Source organism: Capra hircus, chromosome 1, assembly GCF_001704415.2.
Source record: "Capra hircus breed San Clemente chromosome 1, ASM170441v1, whole genome shotgun sequence".
NCBI lineage: Eukaryota > Metazoa > Chordata > Mammalia > Artiodactyla > Bovidae > Capra > Capra hircus.
In genome coordinates this window covers 124,625,939-124,653,253 of record NC_030808.1, presented here as the reverse complement: position 1 = coordinate 124,653,253, position 27,315 = coordinate 124,625,939, and the positions used below count along the sequence as shown (strand labels likewise).

The following is a 27,315-nucleotide window of genomic DNA, read 5'->3' as shown; positions in this document are numbered from 1 at the left end:
ATCTGGTGATCTTCCAAAATTTCCAGTGCTCAGGCTACACCCCAAACCAGTAAAATCACCAATTCCAGGGACAGAATACAAGCATCAGAATTCTTTGAAGCTTCCAGTGATTCCAAATTTCAGGCAAATTTGAAAATCACCGAGTAAGGCACTAAATCAATTTTAGTGCTCAAGTTCATTTACTTATCTGTTAAATGATGGAGTTCAACATAGGGAAATCAGGTCTTTCTCTTGCTCTGAATTAGATGATCTCTCTCTAATTGCAGATCCACAGGTCATCTTCACCCACCCTCTTCCACAAATCTTTCTCTCCCTTCCCACTATCCTGGGACCCTCATATTCTCCCAGCCGGGCCTGAAACCCTGGAATCTTAGATTCTTCTCTTCACACTCTTCCTATAAATCAAGCAGATTCTATTGACCCAAAGAATCCACGAGGCCCTCTTCCCTTCTCACCTAGTGAACCACTTCCTGCAATCTCATCCTCCAATCCTGCCCAGATCTTTCTGAATTCTATCCTGCTGCCTATCCAAGCCACCCCCACCTTTGAAAACCCTCTCAAGTGCCACCTCCTCCAGGAAGCCTCCCTAACAAGCTTAAATATCTATGACAACTAATCTGTAAAGTTTTAAGAAACTCATAGTCTATATAATTTAGAACTGAAACATATACTAACATATATTATATGTTGGTATTATCTCCCCCAAAGATATTAAATAAATGAGGAAGAAACATATATTCTGTTAATCGCTGGAATACATTAAGCATTCAAATACTATCTAGAAGTAGCAATGGTAGCACTGGTCTTAAGGTCATGCAGTGGTGATGGTATTGGTGGTGGAATTAGAAGTATAACAAGGCAGTGAGAGCCCCGCAGTATAAAAGGCCTATGGCAGTCAGGCACTTTCTATACATCATCTCACTTAAACATTGAAACAACCTACAAAATAGTTCTAATCTACCCACCTTACAAATAAGAAAGCTGGAGCTTAGGAAGTTCAAAGAACTTACTAAAGATAGATGACAGGTCTTTCTGGTCCTGAATTTTTTTCCCCATTATTCCATGCTACCTCTGTAACTCCATGTTAAACCTTTCAAAAATTGGACTCATTTTGCAGTTCTTTTGCATCTGACATAGACTGAGTAATTTCTTGATTCATATGAATAATTGCATGCAGTGGAGAATTCTCAGTAAGGAAGACAGACTATGAGCACTTCATTTTCACAGACTAAGTAGGGTCCCCCAACATTAGCACATAAGCAACAAATGTGTGCTAAAATATACTCTGGCCATTTATTAAAAACATCGTTTCTACTTAAAGTTGTCTAGTAAGGTAAGTGTATCAGTAGATGCTCCTTGTTCCACCAGCAAGGGACTTGGGGATCTACCCTGGGTACTGAGCTGCCCATGGCCAGCCTGGAATGTCCAGAGGAACAAATGCTAATTGTGATTCAATAAGTCACATGCTTTAGAAGTTAGTCTATAAAATACTTGAACCATTCAAAGTCAATCCAACATTTCATGTGAGAATTCAAAATCCAACCAACAGGAAAAACCAAGAAGGCTCCATATTTTTCTCCATCTCTTGCCTTAATTTTTAAAAAGCAAACACTGTAATTGGCTGTTGATAAAAATCAATATGTCAGTAACACCATAACAGAATTTCTGAACAGGTGCTCGCAGGCAGTCCTGTTGGAAAACAAATTGCTATAATGACAGAGATAATTATCAGCACCTTTGTGGGGGGTGGAACTCAAACCCCTTTGAAGAAATAGTGCTGCTTAGAAATGCAGATAAAAACAGATAAGAGAGTGAGAAGGGAAATAAGTTAAATTCTGGTACTAAGAAAATTAAACAGACAAGGGTGTTTAAATCCTATGCTGCTAACAAGGTCACTTAAAAAAATTATTTATTTCAAGATAGATTCAGTTCAGTTCAGTGGCTCAGTCGTGTCCAACTCTTTGCGACTCCATGAATCGCAACACCCCAGGCCTCCCTGTCCATCACCAACTCCCGGAGTTCACTCAGACTCACGTCCATCGAGTCAGTGACGCCATCCAGCCATCTTATCCTCGGTTGTCCCCTTCTCCTGTCCCCAATCCCTCCCAGCATCAAAGTCTTCTCCAATGAGTCAACTCTTCGCATGAGGTGGCCAAAGTACTGGAGCCTCAGCTTTAGCATCATTCCTTCCAAAGCAATCCCTGGGTTGATCTCCTTCAGAATGGACTGGTTGGATCTCCTTGCAGTCCAAGGGACTCTCAAGAGTCTTCTCCAACACCACAGTTCAAAAGCATCAATTCTTCGGTGCTCAGCCTTCTTCACAGTCCAACTCTCACATCCATACATGATCACAGGAAAAACCATAGCCTTGACTAGACGGATTACTTTCCATTATTCACGAGAATAGAAAGAATCTCACAGAAGAGATCACTCAAGAAAGTCAAAGATCTAGAAGTTGCTCCTGTTTACTTCAGAAACATTATTTAATTTTCTTTCTTGTGCTTCGCTTCACTTCCCTAAGCATGATTTAGGCTAGTATTATAATCAGTTTGACTTTCCAGAGCCCTTACCAAGTGCTAGGAGGAAGTTAATCTAGAAATTTGCTAGTTGGGAGATAGTGTGAAAAAAAATACTAAAAATTACTCTTCTTGAATGAGGAAAAATATCAGGTCATGTATCTCCCCTCCTGCCCCAGATCTCTCAAAATGGAGGGGGGAAAAAGTGTATTTTAAAAGAAAACTAAATCTGTATGGAATAAAAGTGATAAAATGCACTTCCATAATTTCAAGGAAGTTCTCAGTTCTGACACAAAAGAAGCTAGAAGAAGTCACGCAAGATCCTGATTCTTAGCATGCATATGTGTTATTAAACACAAATTTACTTATTACAAAGACTGATCCACCCACAAGGCAGCAAAAAGGTCACCTTACTTGTTTTCTAACCCAGAGTCCTGAGAGCAAAAGAAATTTTCTCTTCCAATAACCAAAGCAGTTCACACATTTGCGAAAATAAAACCATTTTTAGAAGGTGAATAACTTCACAATTCTTCTTTTTTTCAATCTAAGATTCTCTAACTAAACAGATGGAGTTGAGATCTCTTAAGAACGACTGAGTGTCAGTGCATGTATAAACAGCAAAGAGGCCAGTGTTTTATGTCAGCAGCTAAAAGTCAGCCATTCTAGATCAAGGTTTGCAAGTGCAAATGCCTTCATTCTCCTTCATTTTCCCTTTGGCTTAAGGGAGATTTAAACTTAGTAGCCAGCTGGTAACATATACAACAACCACAATATATATATATATGTAATGACACTTAAAACACACGTGTGAAAACTTGAATCAAGTATCATTAAAGGTAGAGTCAGCTGAATTATTATCTTTTTCCCTAATGTAACTGCGGTTTGCAAAACAGTTATAGTAAGAAGCACTCTTTCTCAGCTTCTAGAAGAAATATACGGACAACTGAGCTTACAATAAGAGCATATCAAGACATTAACCCCTTAGTAAATGAAATTGCCCCATGAGTATGGTGTTTAAGGGGGCATATGTATGTGTGTGAATGCACTCTCTATGGTGGCTTATATATGACACAGTTATTTACACTGGAAAACAAAAATATGTGACCAGATAGAAAGTGTCCTTACCTTTTCAAGTATAGCATTGCCTTGGTGAGGATTGATGTTGTGTTGGCTTATTTCTCTCTTGTATTTATATTCATAAACTTGATCAGTGATATTAATCAGAAGAGTTGATGGGCTGAAGACCAGTTTTCCACAATCATATACAGTTCCACTTTCAATATCAGTTGGTGCTGTAGCATATCGTAAAATTAATCCCATTACGAGGCCTAAAATAAAGAATAAATAAGTGTACTGGAGGAACGTAATCTAAATTATTTATTACTCCATGTTTTCAAATATATGATTTGGAACTTATATAAGTGGCAAGAGAAAGGATCATTACCTGGCTTAGAAAATTGTTTACCCTTCCACTGGCACCAATTCACTAGATTTTTGTTGTTCAGTCACTAAATCATGCCTGACTCTTTGTGAGTCGGTAAGATTGGACTCTTTCAATATTTGAGTGGACACTTCATACCTCTCCTTCTTTCCTTCCTAATGGACCCACAGATTTTGGAGAGAAGAGCTACCCACCTCTTTTTTTCCATCCAATTGCTTCAAGAAAACCTTGGCTCTGTGACAGATACTGAGTAATCTAATCAGTCAGGAGATGGAATTGCCCTGGAGAAAGTTTCTGGTCCACAAATCAGCACATATCTAAGAGAGCCCCATCAGACTAGTAGGCAGCACTTATGTACTATGGTTAGAGGACAAGTCTTATTCTCTCTCACCCTCAGGACATGATCAAGGAAATATATTTCTCCACATTTTGCTGGCAGGTATCTTGTCACCTTAAGGGGACACAGTCAGAACACTCAGGATGGTGGGACTGAGATATAGACAGAACCTAGGTCCTGAATAACTTCACTGTGCCCTGGATCAACCTATCTCGGAGCCTAATCTGTGTGTGTGTTCAGGCGCTCAGTCATGTCCAACTCTTTGAGACCCCATGGACTGTAGCTCACCAGGCTTCTCTGTTCATGGGATTTCCCAGACAAGAATACTAGTGGGGGTTGCCATTTCCTACTCCAGGGGATCTTTCCCACCCAGGGATTGAACCCGTGTCTCCTGCATTGGCTGAAGGATTTTTTACCCTTGTGCCACTTGGGAAGCCCTACCCTAATTCTAGACTTCTTATTATGTGACATAACACATTTTCTAATTTTTTTCAAACTATTTAAAATGAAGTTTATCCTTACCTGCAGCCAAACACATTTTAACGACACAATATTCCTTTAGCAAAGAGTTGGACTCAAGTGACAGTCTTTGACTTTTAAGTTTACAAACTGTTCAGATGCTCACGGTAATCTGATAAACGTGAATTCTCTTAATATTATGGATTTATTAACAAAAAAAGCAAAGAAACTTTAGAGGTGTATACATTCCTCAGTTTAAAATTAGAACTGATGTATTTGTTTCAGGACAAATCCACAGTTTACTCTTTAAAAAAATCAAATGCTGGGGGTTTTGCCATTCTTCTCTGAATCGAGTCATCTAATTGTCTTTCATTTATCTAATAACACATAAAATGAATGAGCATATTTGGGTGCATATTTTGTGCCAGACATTTATAGATTTAAAATAAAAATACAGTTCGCAGTCCTACAGGAGCTGAAGTTTGTGAAATGAAGATCCATAAGCAAACAATTATAATACAACATGACATGTGCTATGACAGCTGGTAAGGATTCTGCTCTATATGAGTATAGAGAGGAGACATTCCAAAGCCCTTTGAATGATGCAAAGCTTTAGATGAATCTTAAAAGGTCACATAAGATTTGTCCAGATGAGCTGAATCAGGGAATGAGTTGGGATCCAGGCTGCACATGTGGGTAGCAGCACGTGAGTAACAGCAGAGACAACTAAATGTTCCCTAGGATTTTGATTCACCAGTGCGTAGAATAGTCATCAGGAAGTGGCTGCTCACCCAGAGATTGTGTTTCTGGCTGTCTTGAGTTTGGATGGGTTCTCACCGATGGATTATAAGCAAAAGTGATGTGTGCCACAGAAGTGTTGAAGAAGTAGGCGAGCTTTCTCCCTTCTCTTTAGCCATCTATCAGATGGACGTGGAGGGGAAAAAACAGTACTACAGTTAGACAGAGTCACGACACTGAAGAAGCCTGAGTCCCTGAGGCAGCAGGTGCGGGAAAGCCATCCACAAGCCAGGAAAACCTGCACCAGACCATTATGTGGGTGAAAAGTGAACTTCTCTTGTGCACTCACTGAAATGTGAGTGCTTCTGTGTTAACAGTCACTAGGATGACCTAACAATATACCATATATATACAAAGGAACTTCAGAAATCTGATGGATTTCGGAAATCAGCAGTGGAGTAAGAAGAGAATAAGTGGAAGAGAGGGAGAGAGAGAGAAAGAGAGAGAAACTAGACTACAGGGGCCAGGTTAGAAAGAGGCTCCTCTGTCCTGCTAAGGAGTTCTTATTTCTAACCCAATGGTAATATGAAACTATTGTAAGATTTTAGGCAGGACAGTAAAACAGTCAGATTTTCATGTAAGAGCCATCGCCTTGGCGATAAAGTGAGAATGAAAGCAGATTTCTGTCAAGAATATTTTTATCTTACTTATTCCTGCTTCGCTATTTGGTCCACTCCCCCATAATAGTGAGAAATATTTAATGCTAACTTTCGTTAGAAAGAAAAAAAATAAGTGATGGATTTGTAACCACCACAAGCACTTGACCTATCACAGAGCAGTGGGCAGCCTTCCACGTGCAGTGTCAAATGACTGTAATAAAACTAGTCAGGAAAGAGGAGGGAAGACACACCATATACACTGCACAGGGCTTAGGATGCCTGCGTAAGAATATCACTTTTCCAGCACGCTAGTGAAATCTTAGGGAGAATTTATTCTCTAAATGTTACTTGGCAAGTATCATGAATGATACTATGACCTCTTCAGCTTTCTGCTTAGTGGGAAATATAGAAGGGAAACAAGATACTATGTGCACCTGAATAGAGAGAAACTATATTGTTGATAATGTCTGAAATTCCCAAAGGGTGAGTCATTTTATTTTTGCCATGTGCTTTCAGTGCAATAACAGGGAGTAAACATGAAGTGTCCATCATTCTTTCCTAAGCAGGGAAAACAAGAATTTGTCATAAAAACAAGTGCTCAGGACCTGGGTTTCTGTGGTTAAATTCATACAGTGAATCAAACCTAAATGGCCGTGCCTGGCCCTCTGTGCCATCACTGGTTCCAGCCTTTGAGAAGAGGCACACTGCAGGAACTTAAGAAATCAGCCAAATGACTGATCTCATCAGGGACACTAAGCAGGCCTCTGAAGGGCCACCATGGCTCAAAGACTCTGTAACAGCCTTGTCAAACCTTTTTTAAAACTGCACTGCAGCTTAAATCTTCTCCTCCCCAGCCTCCTGTCCTTCGTTCTCTCCACAGGAGTTGGTTGGGGCTGCACCAAGGCCTGACAGCTGGCCCAGCATCCTCAGTCTCCTTCCCCCCTTTTCCTCAAAAGAATTTTCCCTAATAAATCTTCTGCAGAACTAATCTCTTTCTAGCATCTGCCTCTTGGAAGACTCAAATTAACACACTAGACAAAAGGCCCTGACCCTTCTTCTCCCCTACCCCAAGGGTTGAGAGGAGTCATCTTAGCCTAGGATAAGGATCAGTGGAGGAGCTGAAGCTTCCCTATGAACTTGGTTAAACACATCCACCCATCTGTGTGCAGTAGCAGCAACTAGAAAATCCTTAATGTTGGAGGCCAGACTACTTACTCACAGAGCTTCACAATTTTAGCTTTAGCTAAATCACTCACAGCTTTAGCTGTATGTTGACACAAATGTGGAGTCTTGAGTGAATGTACTCCTACCCAGTATTATAAGAGAGTAGGTGACAGATAAAGAGGGACTGCTAATAGGAAGAAAATGCTAATGAAAAGGGATCATTTTTACACCCCCACAAAGATGCACGATAGATAGTTATCAGCCACTTGTATGCAGAAGAAGGAAAGAGGAGACTATCTACCATGATTTATAGATACAAACCAGCACTCTCTTTGGTAAGTCATGAAGCTGACCCCACTTGCCCCAGGAGAAAAGAAGGCAGCCTCTCCCAGCAAAGCAATATCAGCATCACATGTGCACACAGCCCTGGTCCCAGGTTTATCCTCACAAGTATGACACTTTGCTGAGTTCTGTCACCTGGCTGGCTGGTGGCATTACCTTCTTCAAGCAGAAACTCTAGTGCAAATGTATCCCCTGAGTCTACAAGTCTGAGCTTCTCAGTAACTAGTGTGACAGCAGTGGGAACCTGTTCTCAAGTGAGCCCTGGCCTCGCTCCAGCAGCATACAAACCCCCAAGTCAGAGCTGGACAACAGTCCTCATCCCTAAAGTACTCACAGTCCAACAAAGAGCATCCCAAGTCCCAGCAGGGATACCTGGGCTCTGATGCGGCCTGTACTAAGTTCCCTAATCTTTGAATACTTATAGTTTGAACCACACCCTTTTGGGCCCAATTTTATATAAAGACATATATTGTTCAGCATTGCTATGTAGACTTTGGCTTTGTCACCACTAGACAAGGAGACAGTTTAGGGCAGAAGCTGTGCTGTTTCTCATCTCTTTTTTTTCATCTTGAAATGCCAAACACTTTAGGCAGTTACAGCCCAACTTTCTCCAAGTTCACAAACGCCCTTGGATTCAAGAAGAAAAGGATCCTCTGAGTTTATGTATTCAGTCAGGGACCAGCATTTTAAAATGTCACATGTGAGGAGCATCACACCAAATGCTATGATGTTCCCATCCTTACAGAGCTTGCTTGTGGTATAATTCTCATAGCAGATGCCTGACATACAGTGGACATGGTGATATTTGTGGGAGAAAAACAGAGGGAAGGAGAAAAAAGAGCCTCACGAGCACTCAAAATGAGAAGCATTTAGAAATGTGAGCCTCATCTCTCTGAACTCACTCTCCACTCTTCACACTGAAAATATTGAAAAAAAAAAAAAAACCCTCCCTTCTTCCTTCCTTCTGCTTTCATGCTATAGACAAGACAGGCACTGCTCTAGGACTTGTAGGAGTTATAAAAATGAACAAAATATGGCCCTGACCATACAATATTAAAATATTTTAATCCTATCTTTTGCCCAGTCCTGTGATCCTAATTTCTGGTAAGAAGAAGGTACAACAGGTTTTTCCTAAGTGTCTTCTTATATTAAGCCTGCATTTCATAAACAGTTCCCCTGCATCTTACTGACAGTCATTCTACATGATGCTGAAATGTCCTCCTAAAGGGTGTTTTCTAACAGAAATATGGATGGGGATTTACTTTGACACATAATGGTTATATCTATATATAATGAAATGGATTACAGAATGGTTTTGAAAACATCACATGTTGAAACCTCTTTGGCTACGTTCAGACCAACAGTTGTGTTCACACTCTGTCACCCACATGGCACACACAGCAGGCTCCCTTCAGAGTCTTGTTCTGTATGGGTAGTACTTCTCTGGAGTAACATAAAGCAACAAGCTCAACTATACACATGCATCTGATAATCAGATAACTACACAGGTATATTTCTTTTTTTAATTTAAATTTATTTATTTTAATTGGAGGCTAATTACTTTACAATGTTGTATTGGTTTGCCATGCATCAACATGAATCTGCCACGGGTGCACACGTGTTCCCCATCCTGAACCCCCCTCCCCCCTTCCTCCCCATACCATCCCTCTGGGTCATCCCAGTGCAGCAGCCCCAAGCATCCTGTATCCTGCATTGAACCTGGACTGGCGATCTGTTTCTTATATGATATTACACATATTTCAATGCCATTCTCCCAAATCATCCCACCCTCGCCCTCTCCCACAGAGTCCAAAAGACTGTTCTAGACATCTGTGTCTCTTTTGCTGTCTCACATACAGCGTTAACATTACCATCTTTCTAAATTCCATATATATGCGTTAGTATACTGTATTGGTGTTTTTCTTTCTGGCTTACTTCACTCTGTATGCTCCAGTTTCATCCACCTCATTAGAACTGATTCAAATGTATTCTTTTTAATGGCTGAGTAATACTCCATTGTGTATCTGTACCACAGCTTTCTTATCCATTCATCTGCTGATGGACATCTAGGTTGCTTACATGTCCTGGCTATTATAAACAGTGCTGTGATGAACACTGGGGTACACGTGTCTCTTTCAGTTCTGGTTTCCTTGGTGTGTATGCCCAGCAGTGGGATTAAGAATCAATATAGTGAAAATGACTATACTACCTAAAGCAATCTATAGATTCAATGCAATCCCTATCAAGCTACCAATGGTATTTTTCACAGAGCTAGAACAAATAATTTCACAATTTCTATGGAAATACAAAAAACCTCGAATAGTCAAAGCAATCTTCAGAAAGAAGGGAACAGGAGGAATCAACCTGCCTGACTTCAGGCCCCACTACAAAGCCACAGTCATCAAGACAGTATGGTACTGGCACAGAGACAGAAATATAGATCAGTGGAACAAAATAGAAAGCCCAGAGATAAATGCACACACCTATGGACACCTTATCTTTGACAAAGGAGGCAAGAATATACAATGGAGAAAAGACAATCTCTTTAACAAATGGTGCTGGGAAAACTGGTCAACCACTTGTAAAAGAATGAAACTAGAACACTTTCTAACACCATACACAAAAATAAACTCAAAATGGATTAAAGATCTAAACGTAAGACCAGAAATTATAAAACTCCTAGAGGAGAACATAGGCAAAACCATCTCCGACATAAGTCACAGCAGGATCCTCTATGACCCACCTCCCAGAATATTGGAAATAAAAGCAAAAATAAACAAATGGGACCTAATTAAAATTAAAAGCTTCTGCACAACAAAGGAAACTCTAAGCAAGGTGAAAAGACAGCCTTCAGAATGGGAGAAAATAATAGCAAATGAATCAACTGACAAACAACTAATCTCAAAAATATACAAGCAACTCCTACAGCTCAATTCCAAAAAAATAAATGACCCAATCAAAAAATGGGCAAAAGAACTAAGCAGACATTTCTCCAAAGAAGACATACAGATGGCTAACAAACACATGAAAAGATGCTCAACATCACTATCAGAGAAATGCAAATCAAAACCACAATGAAGTACCATTTCACACCAGTCAGAATGGCTGCTATCCAAAAGTCTACAAACAATAAATGCTGGAGAGGATGTGGAGAAAAGGGAACCCTCTTAGATTGTTGGTGGGAATGCAAACTAGCACAGCCACTATGAAGAAAAGTGTGGCAATTCCTTAAAAAACTGGAAATAGAACTGCCTTACACAGGTATATTTCAATGCCACAAGATATTGGAGAGAATTTAGGAGCCTAAATAAAATGCAGTTAATACATGAAGGCTAGAGAAGAATCGAGTTTTATATTTCTTTCACTCTATGCACTGAGTGGCTTCTAAGAATAATCTAGATAAAAGAAGTATTGTCCCCTACAAGAAAAGATGAATCTTTAAGGTGTATAATATATTTCAACTTGATAAGGGTATCAGATATTGCTGACTGACAACTCATATCCATCTCCCCTTTATCCCAATAAAACCCTGATTTGTTCAGCTAACCATTCCTTCCCATGCTCAGGGTGAGCTGACCTCTCTGTCAGTTCCATGGGTGTTTCCATTCAACATGTGTTCAGTTGCTCAGTTGTGTCCAGCTTTTTGTGACTCTATGGATTGTAGCCTGCCAGATTCCTCTGGCCATGGAATTTACCCAGCAAGAATACTGGATTGCCATTTCCTCCTCTGGGGGATCTTTCCAACCCAGGGATCAGACCGACATTTTCTGCACTGCAGGCAGATGCTCTACTGCTGAGCCACCATGAAAACTGTGTTAGTAGCTCAGTCATGTCTGAGTCTTTGCAATCCCATGGACAATCCCCTCAGGATCCTCTGTCCATGGGATTCTCCAGGCAAGAATACTGGAGTGAGTGGGTAGACATTTCCTTCTCTAGAGGAGCTTCCTGACCCAGGGATTGAACCTGGAGATTGCCTGCATTGCAGCGGGATACTTGTCCATCTGAGCCACTGGTACTAGAAGGCATGTGACTCTATTTCAGTCAGTAAGATGTGAACGGAAGCTTGCTAGGAGGCCTCCTAGAAAAGCTTTGTCATCCTAAGAGAGAGGCAGAAGAGAGATGTGTTGTCTTCTTCCTCAGACTATTATTGGGCCTGGTTAGGACAGTAGAAACTGCCATGTCCACCTCACCCTCACTCTGACATTGAAGTCAGCACTAGGAATAGCAGAGTAAAGGAAAGAACCTGGGTCCTTGAAAACAATAGCAGGCTGCTGAGTCAACCAGCTCTGAAGATTACTCTCCTCTAGACTTCAGCTATGTAAGATAATAAATGACCACACTGCTTAAGTGTGTTTGAGTCAGGATTTCTGTGACTACACAGCTGAATACATGCTAACAGACATAATTTTTAAGTGAATATAAAAGTTCCCAGGAACCCCATGAAAGCATTAAGGAAGGCCTTACAGAAAAGGTTCTTAAGGATGCATAGGGTTTGCCAAGTAGAGAAGAGGGTGTAGACATTTTTAGGGAGAAACCCATGGAAATCAACAAGCAGGGTCCTAATCAGGACCCTGGAGCAGCTGGGGTGGCCCACTAAGGCACCTGAGACCAAGGGCCCCAGCACAACTGAGAAACAGAGGTTGTTCAAGAAGGAGAGATGGTTGCCAAGAAGATCCTGAGGAAAGGCAGGGTAACCCCCTTTGAGGGAGGCAGATTTGCTCTGTTTTGGAGCAAGGGAAAGAGCATTTCCGAACAGAGAAAAGAGAAATGAGATACAGTGGGCAACTGCAGAGAAAGTTAACATCAGAAGTAGTGTATATTTATGTGAAAAAGAATTTAGCAAAGGAATTTGAGTAGAGGAATTTCAAGATGACAGGAATAAAATAAAGCCCAAAGAAGAAAGAATGTTCTTTACCAATCTTAAGACTTTTTACAGCAGGAGACTCTTTAAGGCAGGGAATGTAAGATGTTATTTTAATCTCTCAGATTAAAACAAATATGTATGAACTAGGGGTCTAAATGTGGAGATGAAGAAGGAAACGATGTGATCAATATTTTAAGGCAGTCAAATCAGTGGATACCATTTAACTATAAGATACTATTCACAAATATTAGACATTACATGGCATCTCCACAATTTTTAACTGTTTATTTGGTATTTATCCACCTCTACCATCTTATCAGTTTAAATGTATATAAACACTGAATGCTCTGTGGTATGATTTCTAAAGGTAAACAGGCCAAAATGTACACTGATGGGCAGCCCTTCCAGGGCCACTAAATCCCTGACCCAGGAAGGCGGCCTTCTTGGAGCCCAGGTTCTTTGTTTCTGCACCGCACCAATACTGCTCACGTGGGTGACACCAGGCCACTGCTAGGACAGTGATGATATTAGGGCAGTGGTATTACACTTGTCAGGAAGATCCCCTGGAGAAGGAAATGGCAATCCACCCCAGCACTCTTGCCTGCAAAATCCCATGGACGGAGGAGCCTGATAGGCTACAGTCCATGGGGTCGCAAAGAGTCGGACATGACTGAGCGACTTCACTCACTCACTTGCCATCTTATCAAAGTCTTTGTCAGAACACTGATTTAGAGAGATGATGTGGGTTTGAGTTTCAAATGCTAAATGCATTCCCTAACATTTTCCTCTAGCAGTTTAATTTTACACTGCTAGATTAGTCAGGGATAGGACCAAAAGTAAAAATACACAGTGCATTCTGTTATTTAGGGCTTTTGTTCTCTCTCTGCCCTCCTACCAACCTCCTAAATTCAAAGGACTAAAAGAAAGTGTGGGTGTTGCTAAAAGGGACATAATTTATTGCTTTGTGCTGGCTCATTATCAACTTGTTTTGTTGAAGAAAAGCATCCCATAGGATTTCAGAACAGATCTGTCTGGGGCATCTGCCAGCAACAGTATCCCATGATATCCCAAGGTGGGAAAGTGGTCTCCACGAAGCTGTTCCACTTTGGGACCTTGGGATGCCTCATCCATTCAAAGTTCTATCTCCTCACAGGTTAGAGTCATATGGGAAATGACAGAACCCCAACCATGAGATCTTCTACCATGGTAGGCTGTTCAACGCACACTTCCTTCCTTGGTGTATATCAAACACACTCATGCACACAACATACACACACACACACATGCAAGCACACAAACACATAACACACACATTTCACAGCACTCTGGATTCCTACCACAGCACTATAGGTAACTTTTCTCTAGAAACTATCTCAGACACCAGCTTATACAGAGCTAACATGCTTCCATGAAATCAGCTTTGCAAGGTTACAGAACAAATATGAAAATAGAGATATCAAACTAGATACATACTGACTAAAACAAATTAATTTCTTACTTTATAATGTTTACACAAAAACAGTCTCTTTTTTCCCCTCAGACCACAAGTGGAAATTTCACAAAGTATTATAGTTAATGAAAGAGGAAGGGGCTCTCCAATACATAGAGATTGTCTCCCAAAATCCCCTTTTTGTCACAATAGGGTAATGAAGTGAGAAAAACAAAATATAAAAGAAAACAAAAAGAAACAAAACTAGGAGCTACATGAAATAGATATACTTTGGCGTGTCAGAACCCTCTAGAAGGTCTGTTGAAAAACTGTTTTGCTGGATTTTGCCCCCAATTTTTGACCTAATAAGTCTGGGCCAGGGCCCACATATAAGCATTTCTAATGAGTTTTCAGATAATGCTGATGCTGCTGGTCCTGGGACCCTACTGCGACAAACACTGTCCTGTAAGGCAACAGTTTCTACCGGTATGATTGACATCACAGTCATAGAACTCTATCAATATCCATGTCACCTCAGGTTCATGCACATAGGTTTCACCAAGCTTGAAGAGTCAAGAGGTATAATCAATTTTATCTTCAGCCTCTTCCAAACATTTAACTCAATTAACCTAACATTATGAAAGCCTACTTTGCCCGCTCCACATAAATAAGGCATTTGCAGGACCTTCCCCACGCATTCCAACAACCATTTAAAACCAGAGTAACTGTGGACTTGAAACACCACCTACCCTGATGCTGGGGCAGGTGTTTCTTGGTGAGCCTTATCACTCTCGCTGGGACATTGCAACCCAGCTACTTGGCATAATGCACTTTCCCAATGTTGCTCCCACTGTCTTTCCCATGCTAGGGGTAAAGAACTCAACTCCCAATGCAGGAGAAGAAAGAGACATGGGTTAAATCCCTGGGCTGATCCCCTGAAGGAGGGCATGGCAACCCACTCCAGTATTCTTGCCTGGAGAATCCCACAGACAGAGGAGTCTGGTGGGCTACAGTTCATAGGGTGACAAAGAGTCGGACATGACTGAAGTGATTTATCCCCAGTTTCCCATCCTGGGCTTTTTGCTATGGACAGTATACTGTTTCTGGGGCCTCAAGGTAAAAAAGAAAACTTTAATACCTTCCTTCCCCTACTTCTCCCTACTCCTGACTTCATGGGACAGTTAAATATCAGCAGAAGACTTTGATGAGTAGTCAACTATGGCCAGAATTTGAGAGCACTAGCTTTCAAAAATGGTGTTCTTGCCAATTATTGTGGGAAACCTTGGCCATAGTTGTAAATTTTGAGTATATGTTTCCTAACATACAAACTGAAGGTCCTCAGGCCTATTTTGCATGGATACAGTGATGATTAGCAATGACGGTTAGTATAAAGTTAGATCTCTCATTCTCTGTCTTACTTCTATAAACTTTCTAAGGTACTATCACCTGGCACAGAGTAGACATTTAACTGAATAACAGCAACCTCAGTAGGATTAAATTTGTGATACAGGAAAAAGAACATGGGTTTTATGGTCCTGGGTTTGAAGTTCAGCCCTGGTGGTTACCAGCAAGTCACAGCATGTCTCCAAATATTGGTTTCAGCATCTGTAACTTAAAAAAATGATAATATCTCTCCCTGTAACACACACACACACAAATATACCCATGTTTGTGATACCCTGTGGCCTCATGGAGCCAAACTACCAAGGCTTGAGTCCCAGCTGTGGCATCTAGTAGATGTGTGACATTGGGCAAGTTATTTAATTTGGGGTGCCTCAGTTTCCCCATCTAAAAAATGGTGATTGTGAGAGTTAAATGAGTTAATATATGTTTAAGTACTTATGAGAGCATAGTTCCCACTGCAAATGCCATTTGTCGTTGCTATTATTGTCATTTGTGGTATTTTTTTTACTATATGTTAAGCAAGAGAGTTCGAGAAAAACATCTATTTCTGCGTTATCGACTATGTCAAAGCCTTTGACTGTGTGGATCACAATAAACTGCGGAAAATTCTGAAAGAGATGGGAATAACAGACCACTTGACCTGCTTCTTGAGAAACCTGTATACAGGTCAGGAAGAAACAGCTAAAACTGGACATGGAACAACAGTCTGGTTCCAAATAGGAAACAGGGTACGTCAAGGCTGTATATTGTCACCCTGCTTATTAAACTTCTATGCAGAGTACATCATGAGAAACGCTGGGCTCGAAGAAGCACAAGCTGCAATCAAGATTGCCGGGAGAAATATCAATAACCTCAGATATGCAGATGACACCACCCTTATGGCAGAAAGTGAAGAACTAAAGAGCCTCTTGATGAAAGTGAAAGAGGAGAGTGAAAAAGTTGGCTTAAAGCTCAACATTCAGAAAATGAAGATCATGGCATCCGGTCCCATCACTTCATGGCAAATAGATGGGGAAACAGTGGAAACAGTGTCAGACTTTATTTTGGGGGTCTCCAAAATCACTGCAGATGGTGACTGCAGCCATGAAATTAAAAGACACTCCTTGGAAGGAAAGCTATGACCAGTCTAGACAGCATATTCAAAAGCAGAGACATTACTTTGTCAACAAAGGTCTATCTAGTAAAGGTTATGGTTTTTCCAGTGGTCACGTATGAATGTGAGAGCCGGACTGTGAATAAAGCTGAGTGCCAAAGAATTGATGCTCCTTGGACTTCAAGGAGATCCAACCAGTCCATCCTAAAGGAGATCAGTCCTGGGTGTTCATTGGTAGGACTGATGCTAAAGCTGAAACTCCAATACTTTGGCCACTTCATGCGAAGAGGTGACTCATTGGAAAAGACTCTGATGCTGGGAGGGATTGGGGGCAGGAGGAAAAGGGGACGACAGAGGATGAGATGGCTGGGTGGCATCACCGACTCAATGGATATGGGTTTGGGTGGACTCTGAGAGTTGGTGATGGACAGGGAGGCCTGGTGTGCTGTAGTTCATGAGGTCACAAAGAGTCAGACACGACTGAGTGACTGAACTGACTGATTTTATAATAAATCCTAACAAATGTTTGTTCTTCATGTCCCTACTTGCTGACCATATGATTTTAATTCAATTTAGACTACATATAATAGCTCCATAAACTGTTTAAATCATAAATTCATTTTCTTGATGTGCTTGTTCATTAGCCTTTAGCACCTGAGACAAGACCATTTGAGGCAACACAATTTGCTCTCAGGGCTTTTTCTGTAGCTCCCTGCTGATTCAGGAGCAAAGCAGAATACATAGGAGGTTATTTTCTTAAAATCAACTTTCAGAAGCCTACATAGAGCAATTTGCCTTTGATTTTTTCCACTTTTTCAAACTTTCTCTGGCTAACACTTTACAGCATGGAAAACCTTGCCCTGATCTCTGGTGTCCTTAAAACCAACGTTTTTTTTTTAAACCAAAGGGGAAAGCAAGTTTCCTTCCTTAGGCTCTTAACCATAATTTCCTTTCCTGCAGACCCCTTTAGATTAAACCAGAGCCACTCTGACTTTCATAGGACACGCATTCACAGACCCCCCAGATCCACAGCCAGCCCTCACTGTTCTGACAGGATAACTTTCTCTCTTTAACTTTCTAACAGGAATTCAACAGGATTTACTGAGCACGAAATACAAAATCAGAGAGGGATTGGAAGAACTAAGAACGGCAATATAACAGTAACTAAAATTCTGTCTGGGAGAAGGACCTGGATGTCACTATAGGCTGGTTCTGGGAAGAAAGGTGTTGGTTTGAATTGGAGTAACTGAAATGCCTGATGGCAAAAGTCAGCCTTGACCTGAATCTTGAAGGACTTTTGCAGCTGGAAGGAAAGTTAGTGATAACCACTTCTTCCTCTTTTTATAGATAGGAAAAGTAAGGCTAGAAATGAAGTCACTTGCCCAAGTAATGCATTTAGCTACTGAAAAAAAAGAAAGAAAGAAAGAAGGAAAATCATGAGGATTTAAAAACTCAAATCCACAAGAGAGCATCCAATGCTTTGTTCATAAAGCATGCCACATTTGAATAAGGGAAAAGCCTCAGACAGGGCTTCCAGGCAGGGAGAAGGGTACGAAGTGGCAGTCAACATCTCCTATGGGCCTGGAGGTCAAGGAGGCAGGGCTGGACCGAAGCAGAGTAAAATGGATCAGTAGGGAACAGCCACACCATGTCCAACAACCCAGTCTTATCCTGAGGAACCTCTAAGCAGTGCCAGGATAAAATGAATGCCTTGTGATTTTTGAAGAAAGATAGGGTTAGTGATTGACTATGAACTATATTTCCTTTAAATCTTGAAAAACAGGATGTTGAGTGAACTCAATGGGACCTATCAAACTGGTAAATATCTTTTTAGAGGAACATAGGTCAGTAGTTTAATATGTTGCTGTTGTTTAGTCGCTCAGTCGTGTCCGATTCTTTGCAACCCCATGAATTGTAGCCTGCCAGGCTCCTCTGCCCATGGGGTTCTCCAGGCAAGACTATGGAGTGGGCTGCCATCTCCCTCTCCAGGGGATCTTCCCAACTCAGGGATAGGCTGTGTCTCTTGTTTCACAGGTGGGTTCTTTACCACTGAGCCACCGGGGAAGCCAAATAGTTTAATACACTTTAATGAATTCAAAATCTAAATTTTGTAGCTTAATTTTTCCCTTCAGCCCACTAAACAAGATTTCCATGTGCATTTAGAAACTGTTTCTTATATTGTAAGGCCATGAAATCAAAGGCAGAATTCTAAGAGGTTTAAACTATTTTGTTCCTAAGTTCAGATCCCACCCCTCAAATGCCTAGCATTAGGAATGTCCTACAAAGTAAGGGAGCTGCCAGTGATGTATAATGGAATTGTTAATGCTATCAGAGAACAAGAAGCAATTTTTCTTTTATGAACAATGAGAAGGGGATACAGGGCCCTAAGTGAGCAGCACTAAGTGCACATTCTGCTGCCAATCAATATTTGACCATTAACAGTCTTCTAAGCTTTTAGTCCAATTTAAATGAATACCATCATGGCTTATACGTTAAACCAATTATGGATTTTAATCCTTCAATTTTGAAATAATGAGAACTGTAGAATGTCATGAGACACAATTACCAACCACTGTTATCAGTGAAGCAAAAATATTGTTAAAATGTTACCACTAATTTTTAAAAGCATCCTAGGACCCTTGAACAGTTAGAACTGGACATGGAACAACAGACTGGTTCCAAATAGGAAAAGGAATACATCAAGGCTGTATATTGTCACCCTGCTTATTTAACTTATATGCAGAGTACATCATGAGAAACACTGGCCTGGAAGAAGCACAAGGTGGGATGAAGATTGCTGGGAGAAATATCAATAACCTCAGATATGCAAATGACACCACCCTCATGACAGAAAGTGAAGAAGAACTAAACAGCTTCTTGATGAAAGTGAAAGAGGAGAGTGACAAAGTTGGCTTAAAGCTCAACATTCAGAAAATGAAGATCATGGCATCCGGTCCCATCACTTCATGGGAAATAGATGGGGAAACAGTGGAAACAGTGGCTGAATTTATTTTTCTGGGCTCCAAAATCACTGCAGATGGTGACTGCAGCCATGAAGTTAAAAGATGCATGCTCCTTGGAAGGAAAGTTATGACCAGTCTAGACAGCATATTAAAAGGCAGAGACATTACTTTGCCAACAAAGGTCCATCTAGTCAAGGCTATGGTTTTTCCAGTAGTCATGTATGGATGTGAAAGTTGGACTATAAAGAAACCTGAGCGCCAAAGAATTGATACCTTTGAACTGTGGTGTTGGAGAAGACTCTTGAGAGTCCCTTGGACTGCAAGGAGATCCAACCAGTCCATCCTAAAGGAGATCAGTCCTGAATATTCATTGAAAGGACTGATGCTGAAGTTGAAACTCCAACACTTTAGCCACCTGATGCGAAGAGCTGACTCATTTCCTGATGCTCAGGAAGACTGAGGGCAGGAGGAGAAGGGAAAGACAGAGGACGAGATGGTTGGATGGTATCACCGACTCAATGGACTTGACCTTTAGCAAACTCCAGGAGATGGTGAAGGATAAGCAAGCCTGGCATGCTACAGTCCATGGGGTTACAAAGAGTCAGACACAACTGGGCAACTGAACAACAATATACAGATAAAATGAATCAACATCTATTGTATTTTCTAAAAGATAACAGATACATATCAGTGGAATGTCAGCAGAAAGGTAACATGCTGGCTGGGCTTAAGTATTACAGGAAATCCAGTGCCTTAGAAAATATTTATGATTCTTGACACAGAGGAAAATGGCGCATTATACAGATAGTTGATGGGAGTAAGAGCACTACTCAGTCCAGTAGGGGACTGGTCAAATTCATTGATAAGCATCAGATACAGGACCAAGCAATCTTAGATGTTTCATTACAAGTATATCTGTCTGAAAGATGGAGATGACTAAAGTACAGTTTACTCTCAAGTGTTCATCTAAGACAAAAAAAAAAAAACCCTTTAAAAGTTCAATGTGGGGACTTCCCTTGTGGTCCAGTAGTTAAGAGTCTGCCTGCCAATGCAAGGGACACAGATTCGAACTCTGGTCCAGGCAGATCCCATATGCTGCGGGACAACTAACTCTGTGTGCCACAACTTCCGAAACTCATACACTCTAGAGTCTGGGCTCTGCAACAAGAGCAGCCACCACAGTGAGAAGCCCTCATACTAGAGTGGCCCCTGCTTGCTGCAACTAGAGAAAACCCGCATGCAACAGGAGCCTCAAGACCCAGAATAGCCAAAAGAAACAGTTCAAAGTTGATTTCAACCATAGTTTTGTTGCTTTTCTCCCACATTGATTATCACTGTTCCTCTGACAGGACTCTAGCAAGAACCATGGTCTCCATACTCTGATGATGAGGGCTTATATGGTCTTACTCTGAAATTTCATTCTTTTGGACTTCCTGGAAAATAGAATCTCTCTGACTAATGTTGAAAGCATAAAGAATGTGAGGATGCATCTGGATCTCACAGATACATCCTCTCTCTAGGACAATCATTGAAAGAATTTATGTTAAAGCATCTTCAGCATCTCTTAAAAAAGATAGAGGCCTATCAGCTGTTACATGAATATGTAACCAAGTCATAGGTTGGTTACAACTTCAGGTGTATTGGCTACGTAAATCTTCATTTCCTCATCTATGAGATGAAGATACTGAACTTACAATCTCTGACTTCTTCCCAGTAAATGAATTTCAAATTCATTTGTAGCTACTGGGAGATTCATTCACTTGGTATCTCCTTTCCCCTTACCATTTAAAAGTTTATCAGAATGTCCCATCTTGTTTCTCTGTTGTAGATTCAAATGATTTTATTACATCATTGAGAGAAACTGCCTATGAATTATTTTACCTATAACATTTATATCATCCCTGAAAAAGAACACTGAGATATCACCAATGCTATCCATATGGACTATTTTGGGGGATTATCAGTGAAAGCTTTTTTGAGTAAGTGAAAGCGCAAGGATGCTGTTATGAGAGGCTATTCAGTTTGGGGGAAGTTCACGTCTTTGAAATTTAGCTTCCTCCTCTGCATAATGAGGTGGCTAGAAAAAATAACCTCTAAGATCTCCTTAAATTCCAACAATTATAATTCTATGTCAACAACAAAAAAATTAAGCAACACTAAAATAAAAGTCTTTTCATTGATTTATACAGTTCAAGATAACTCAAGGATACTAAAATTTCTAGTAATGGGATAGTTATATGTGCATGTCTCCATAATTTTTATAATCCTTATACATTGCACTGTTTCAGAACTTGCTTTCAATAACTTTTGTATAAAAAATTTATGAAAGAAGGACAGAAATCAGGCAGTTCAACTGAATCCCACACAAACCTTAAGCTTAAACTGCCTTAGGAATAGCAATTAAGAGACATGCTATCTCAGCTAATGTTCAAGTGCTATTTTTCTTTTTATTAAACCATACCTGATTTGAAATATTGGTAGTTTCAGATGTACAGCAAAGTAATTTGTATATACACTCTTTTTTTTTTCAATTCTTTTGCAGGATAGCATATTAAAAGATATTGAATATAGCTCCCTGTGCTATGCAGTAAATGTGCTAATATTTTATGAGTTTAACCATAACTTAAAAGTACTTCATGGAGCTGTTTAAGTATTAAAGTTAACCTGGGAATTTTCATGTTCCAAAGTAAAAGTTACATTTATGTGTTGTGAGTACAAAGTATGTTGAATTTTAATAGGTCACCAAAATTTAATCAAAACTTTTACAAAACAGTATATCCATCATAGATAAACTTTAATTGGTAAATGAGTCATGGTCACTCAAATTCAGGGCTGTGAAGAAATCCTTCCCTCTAATAAAGGTTTGTTATTTTAAAACCTGTGTTGTTTTTCTAAACTATAAATTGCCCTATAATTTAATGCTAGGAATTACATTGTTTCCAACTTCTCAGATTACATCCCACATCCTCATTGATTATTTATTAGACAAGTCAGGAGAAAGCTTGGTCCAGTGATGATGGAGGAGGGCAGTGACTGGCACCCAGGGCTTTACATCTAGTGGTATCACTTTCTTTGACTATTTCTCTTAAACCTGATTGTGAGTTTTTTCTCCTCAAATGAGAGTTTGTGTGTGCTTTAAGACCCTCGATGGAAAGAACCTAACTGTTCTCTGAATGGACCAGCACATCAGTCTCCTGAAAGCAATTACTCTGCTTAGCCTAAAACTACTTAGCTCAAATATCTCACAGTTGGATCCAGTTAAGGCATAGGGTTTCTCATGGTCTCAAATCATGACTGTATATTGTTATTATCAGTACATCATGTTGTTAGCATATAAAATGTGCACTGATCCTGTTCCCTGAAACTCAGGAGTGTAAAAGGCTTCAGAACTTCCAAAATAAGGGAAGTGAAATATAAAAGTATATTCTTTTATGAATTATAACAATACCTCAGCCGTGTTCAAATTTCCTATCCATTATCAGGCAGAGATAAGATTGATATAGAAAACTATTTCATAAACCAAATCAGTTTTAAAACTACCAGTGTCTTACACTTTACTTCAAAAGATGAGAATTCAGACTGGATAATCTCTGTCACGTTTTAATAAACTTTCTGAAAGGAATGATATGGTAAATTGCACAGAAAGAGCAATACCTCGGGAGTTTAAAGGTTAAATATTTTTCCACATCTTATCTGTACCTCCAAAAAAAAAAAAAAAAGAAGATACTTAGCAAATAATACTAATAATTGTTAATCAGAAAGTATGAAATCAGGCTAAGAAATGAAGAGCACTGCATAAAGAAACTCTTGGTATTTTAAGAAAATAAAACACTCATATAATTTAAGTAGATTTGAACAAAATTGCTTCACTAGGAGGGGAAGGAATACGTACATTTCTTCAAGTTTTCTTCTTGAAACTCGGTGCTGTAAGATTTTCTCAATACATGTTTAAATGATGTTATTTCTAGAACTTTATAATGCTCATCAGCCCCTCCAGAGAGCTGACTGCGGAGCCATCGCTTCCAAATATCTATCATTACAAAAACAAACAACTAGCCCGGTTTGACTTCCCACATGACAATGGACCGCATCTGTCAACAGACTCGCATTATGTGCCTCGTGAGAACATGACCGTGGCATTTACTTTTGTGACAAGGCAAATTTCAGCAGCTCATCTGGAAAGAGATGAGCATTCATTATGCTGCAGCACCTTTCATCAAGCTAATGACATTTCAATCAGCACATTTTCTCCAGTTTTGGTACTTTGCCGTCTGAGCACGTCTCTAATTACGCCCAAGCAACAAGTTTCACATCAATCCTACAATTTCTGCACTCACCGTACACCATCGCTCCCCCGGTTTCATGCAAGAAGCGAAATCGATGATTTTTAAATAGCCAGATTGTCAAAATGGTAAGGATGAGCAAAAAATTAAAGACAAGCAGCTCCACCGCTCCCTGATGTTGAAACTGATACTCATCCTTCTCTGACATGAATCTTTGCTTTCTCTCCATTCTTCAGTCTTCTCAGGGTTCCTTAGATAAGAACCTGGACAAGGACTATTTTATCAAGATTTGCCTAAGACGGTCTGGCTGCCTGAGGATTTCAGGATAAACACTGCCACTTAAGTTGCTACTTCGTGAGCATTCTGCCTTGGCTTAGTATTCAGATGGCTTCTAGTTACAACTTCCTGTTTCTCTCTTAAAGCAGCCCCGTCTCTTTTCAAACTCCAGAGAGTGGTTTCATCATCGACTCTCACTGTCTTTAAATGATTTATTCCAAGAAATTAACTTTCATATTGGACAAACCTGCTAGCAGTTGTTCTGAGATATTGAATCATGATCTTATCATTTTGAACAAGTCTTCTTAAGCTGCATAACTGGTGAATTGTAGATTAATAATAGAACAGACCATCTTACATCAGCAACATTTTCTAAGTTCAATAAGCCAATTCCTGAATCATAACCTCATTCATATGCAAGATTTTTCCTTTCCAACCAAAGCCTAGCAATGTGATGGGGACTGAAAATGATTTCATAAGGATTTTTTTTTTTAATTGAGAAGAAGGAAATAATTTTGTATATGACTCTCTCTCTGTTTGGTTTTATATAACTGGTAGTCACCACAACAGTATTTAAACTCTGAATCCGTTGTTTTTCTTTTAACAAGAATAAATGAAAACATAAGACAAAAAGAATTTTGTCCTCCTCTCTCCAGCTGTGATGTTTTTATGTATTGAGTCAAAAAAGAAGAAAAGAAACATATCTCTGAAGGAAGAAACCATGCAGCCATTCCTAGTAATGCCACATTAGTGGATTTCTCTTTATAAAATTCCTGATCCAGACATTCAGGACTCACAGAATCTGCCACAGATCACACACCTCCTCTGTCTTATGGCAAAACAATGTGGCTCACTGAGGAATAGTCTGCCACTAACACTGAAGTTTCCAGGATTCCAGGACACAGACAGTGATGATTCTTCAGATCATCTTGCATTTGGCAGGTTAGTTCTGTTTGAATTAAAATTTTATGCTTTTTGAAAAAGTTCAAGACTCTAGGCTCTGCTGTTTTCTTAATAATTGTGGTGATATGTTTGCCTTATTGGTTCTATAGTACAATTAAATGCAGTTAAGTGAAATTTTTCATCATTTCATAAACTTATTGTAACTCAGGAGTTTAATAGTCATCTAACATCCCCTGACTCAACAGAATTAGTATTCAGTTTATACCGTGTAAGTGATTCACTGAGTAGGATAAGTCCACGTAGAACTTCAGAATATCTTGTCACCAAAAGCCAAAGTTTAAACACAGGATATATTGAAAGCTCACTGGTTCCTCCCCCCCTCCCAACAGTTTTACTCACACAGAAAGTCTATCAACCACTTAGTAGAAAATTCTGCCATTTCAGCTTCTTTGCCTCCTGCAACTTTTGAAGCTGATTTCCTGAGTTTAACTCAGCAGGGGGTATTTATGTGGGCTGCAGATGTTTTACACTACCCTTTTTGGCAGACATATCCGTGATGACTAATATTCAAACTGTTTTGAAATCTGTCAGATAATGCTTGCAAGCATTTTACCAAGCTTTGCTAGCAGGTTCAACCTTTGCAATTTTGCACACCCACAGAGTTAGCCTTGAGTTGTTAGATTCACAAGATACCCAAATTTAAAACTTGATAATTTCATAATTTTTTTTTCTTTTCTGTCATCATTTAATTGCTTTGGCTACTTTTAATAATGATGATTATTCCATCTGGGCAGAATTAACTTTCTTTGGTTGTCTTATTACAACATCCAGTTTCACTCTCTTACTCAATGAAGCAACTCAGTGAGAGGATTAAAGGCTTATGGAATGTTTTGATTGGCTAATACACTGTTTTAGAAAATCCTAAACTTAATGTCAACATATGTAAAAAGGTATGTTTCACATAAAAAAAGTCAAGCACATAGTTTCTCTAGGAAAAAACTGGTAGGATCTGTCACACTGGACTCATGTGGCCACAATCCGGGCTGAGGGGTGCCTGTTTGCCACAGTCTCGTTCATCCTATTTCACTCATTTTCATGTTCCCTGCATGGCCTCCACAGTCTATTCCATTGTCTAATCCTGATACTATTTAATGTTAGGAAAATTTCTTTTCATTAAACTGAAAAGTGGACTTAAGAATCTTTTCCAATTCTTCAATTCAGAAAAATATTTCAATGTCTCCTATATTGTGTTTTCCTCACAGAATATCACTTAATATTCTTCTGTGCCAAGAAAAATAAGAAAATGAAATAGGAGCACATATTAATTTAGTATCTACGATGAACCTGGCTTCCCTGGTGGCTCAGACTGAAAAGAATCCGCCTGCAATGTGGGAGACCTGGGTTTGAACCCTGGGTTGGGAAGATCTCATGGAGAAGGGAACGGCTACCCACTCCAGTATTCTTGCCTGGAGAATTCCATGGACAGAGGAGCCTGGCAGGCTATAGTCCATGGGGTCGCAAAGAGTCCACATGGCTGAGCAACTTTCGCACACATATTCATGAACCAGGAAGAGCTTCCCAGGTGGTGCTAGTGGTAAAGAATCATCCTCCCAAAGCAGGAGATGTTAGAGATGCAGGTTCAATCCTTGGGTTGAGAAGATCCCCTGGAGGAGGGCCTGGCAATGCACTCCAGTATTCTTGCCTGGAGAATCCCATGGACAGAGGAGCCTGGCGGGTTACAGTCCATAGGGTTGCAGAGTCGGACACATCTGAAACAACTTGGCATGCAGACACACATGAACCAGGAAATACGCTGGGAAATTTAATTTAGTTTGATGTAATATTTATAGAAAACCTATATGTGAAGTGCTTAAGGCTCAGAGAGGGTTGGTAATATATCCAAGTTCTCACAGCCTGTAAGAATTAAATTTACATGTTGGGTTTAATGGTATTAAAATGGCATTTCACAGCTGTAATCCACAGCCGTGACTCAAGAGAGTGAGGAAAACTTGCTGTAAAATTCGAGGAAATCTTTCTTGAGACCAAAAAGAAAAAAACAAACAAACAAACAAATGTTGATGTGTTAGAGCTAAACATCTATGTTCAAATTGTTGTGCTTTTTATTTTTTCATGTTATAACATACATATAAAAGGCTTATATATTAGATAATATAAAATATTTTGTGTTGTGATTATGCATAGCCTCCTAGTTGATAATTGACTATTTGATAAGCACTTTTCCTTCCTTTACATCTTGCTCTCCTGAAGTAAAGGTCTAATGAAGTTTGGGAAAAAAAGATGGAATTTCAGCTAGAGTGATTAATGCATCTTAGCTCGTCAGAAACTTTCTTGGTTTTAGTACTAGAAGTGCTGCATCCCAGGAAACTCCTCAGACACAGGCAAACCAGGACAATAGGTCAACCTTAAGATTCCCCAAATTTACA

General features: G+C 39.9%; 1 protein-coding gene across 1 annotated transcript in view; it reads right to left on the bottom strand.

Moving 5' to 3' along the window:
- Nucleotides 1-24,075, bottom strand: part of SLC9A9 (solute carrier family 9 member A9) — a 651,206-nt gene extending 627,131 nt beyond the window's left edge. Inside the window, exons 1-2 of the mRNA XM_005675475.2 lie at nt 23,747-24,075; nt 3,642-3,844 (exon numbers count right to left, since the gene is read on the bottom strand). Of these exons, the coding sequence (XP_005675532.2) occupies nt 3,642-3,844; nt 23,747-23,921 (378 nt within the window). The 5' untranslated portion in view covers nt 23,922-24,075. The remainder of the gene's footprint in view (nt 1-3,641; nt 3,845-23,746) is intronic.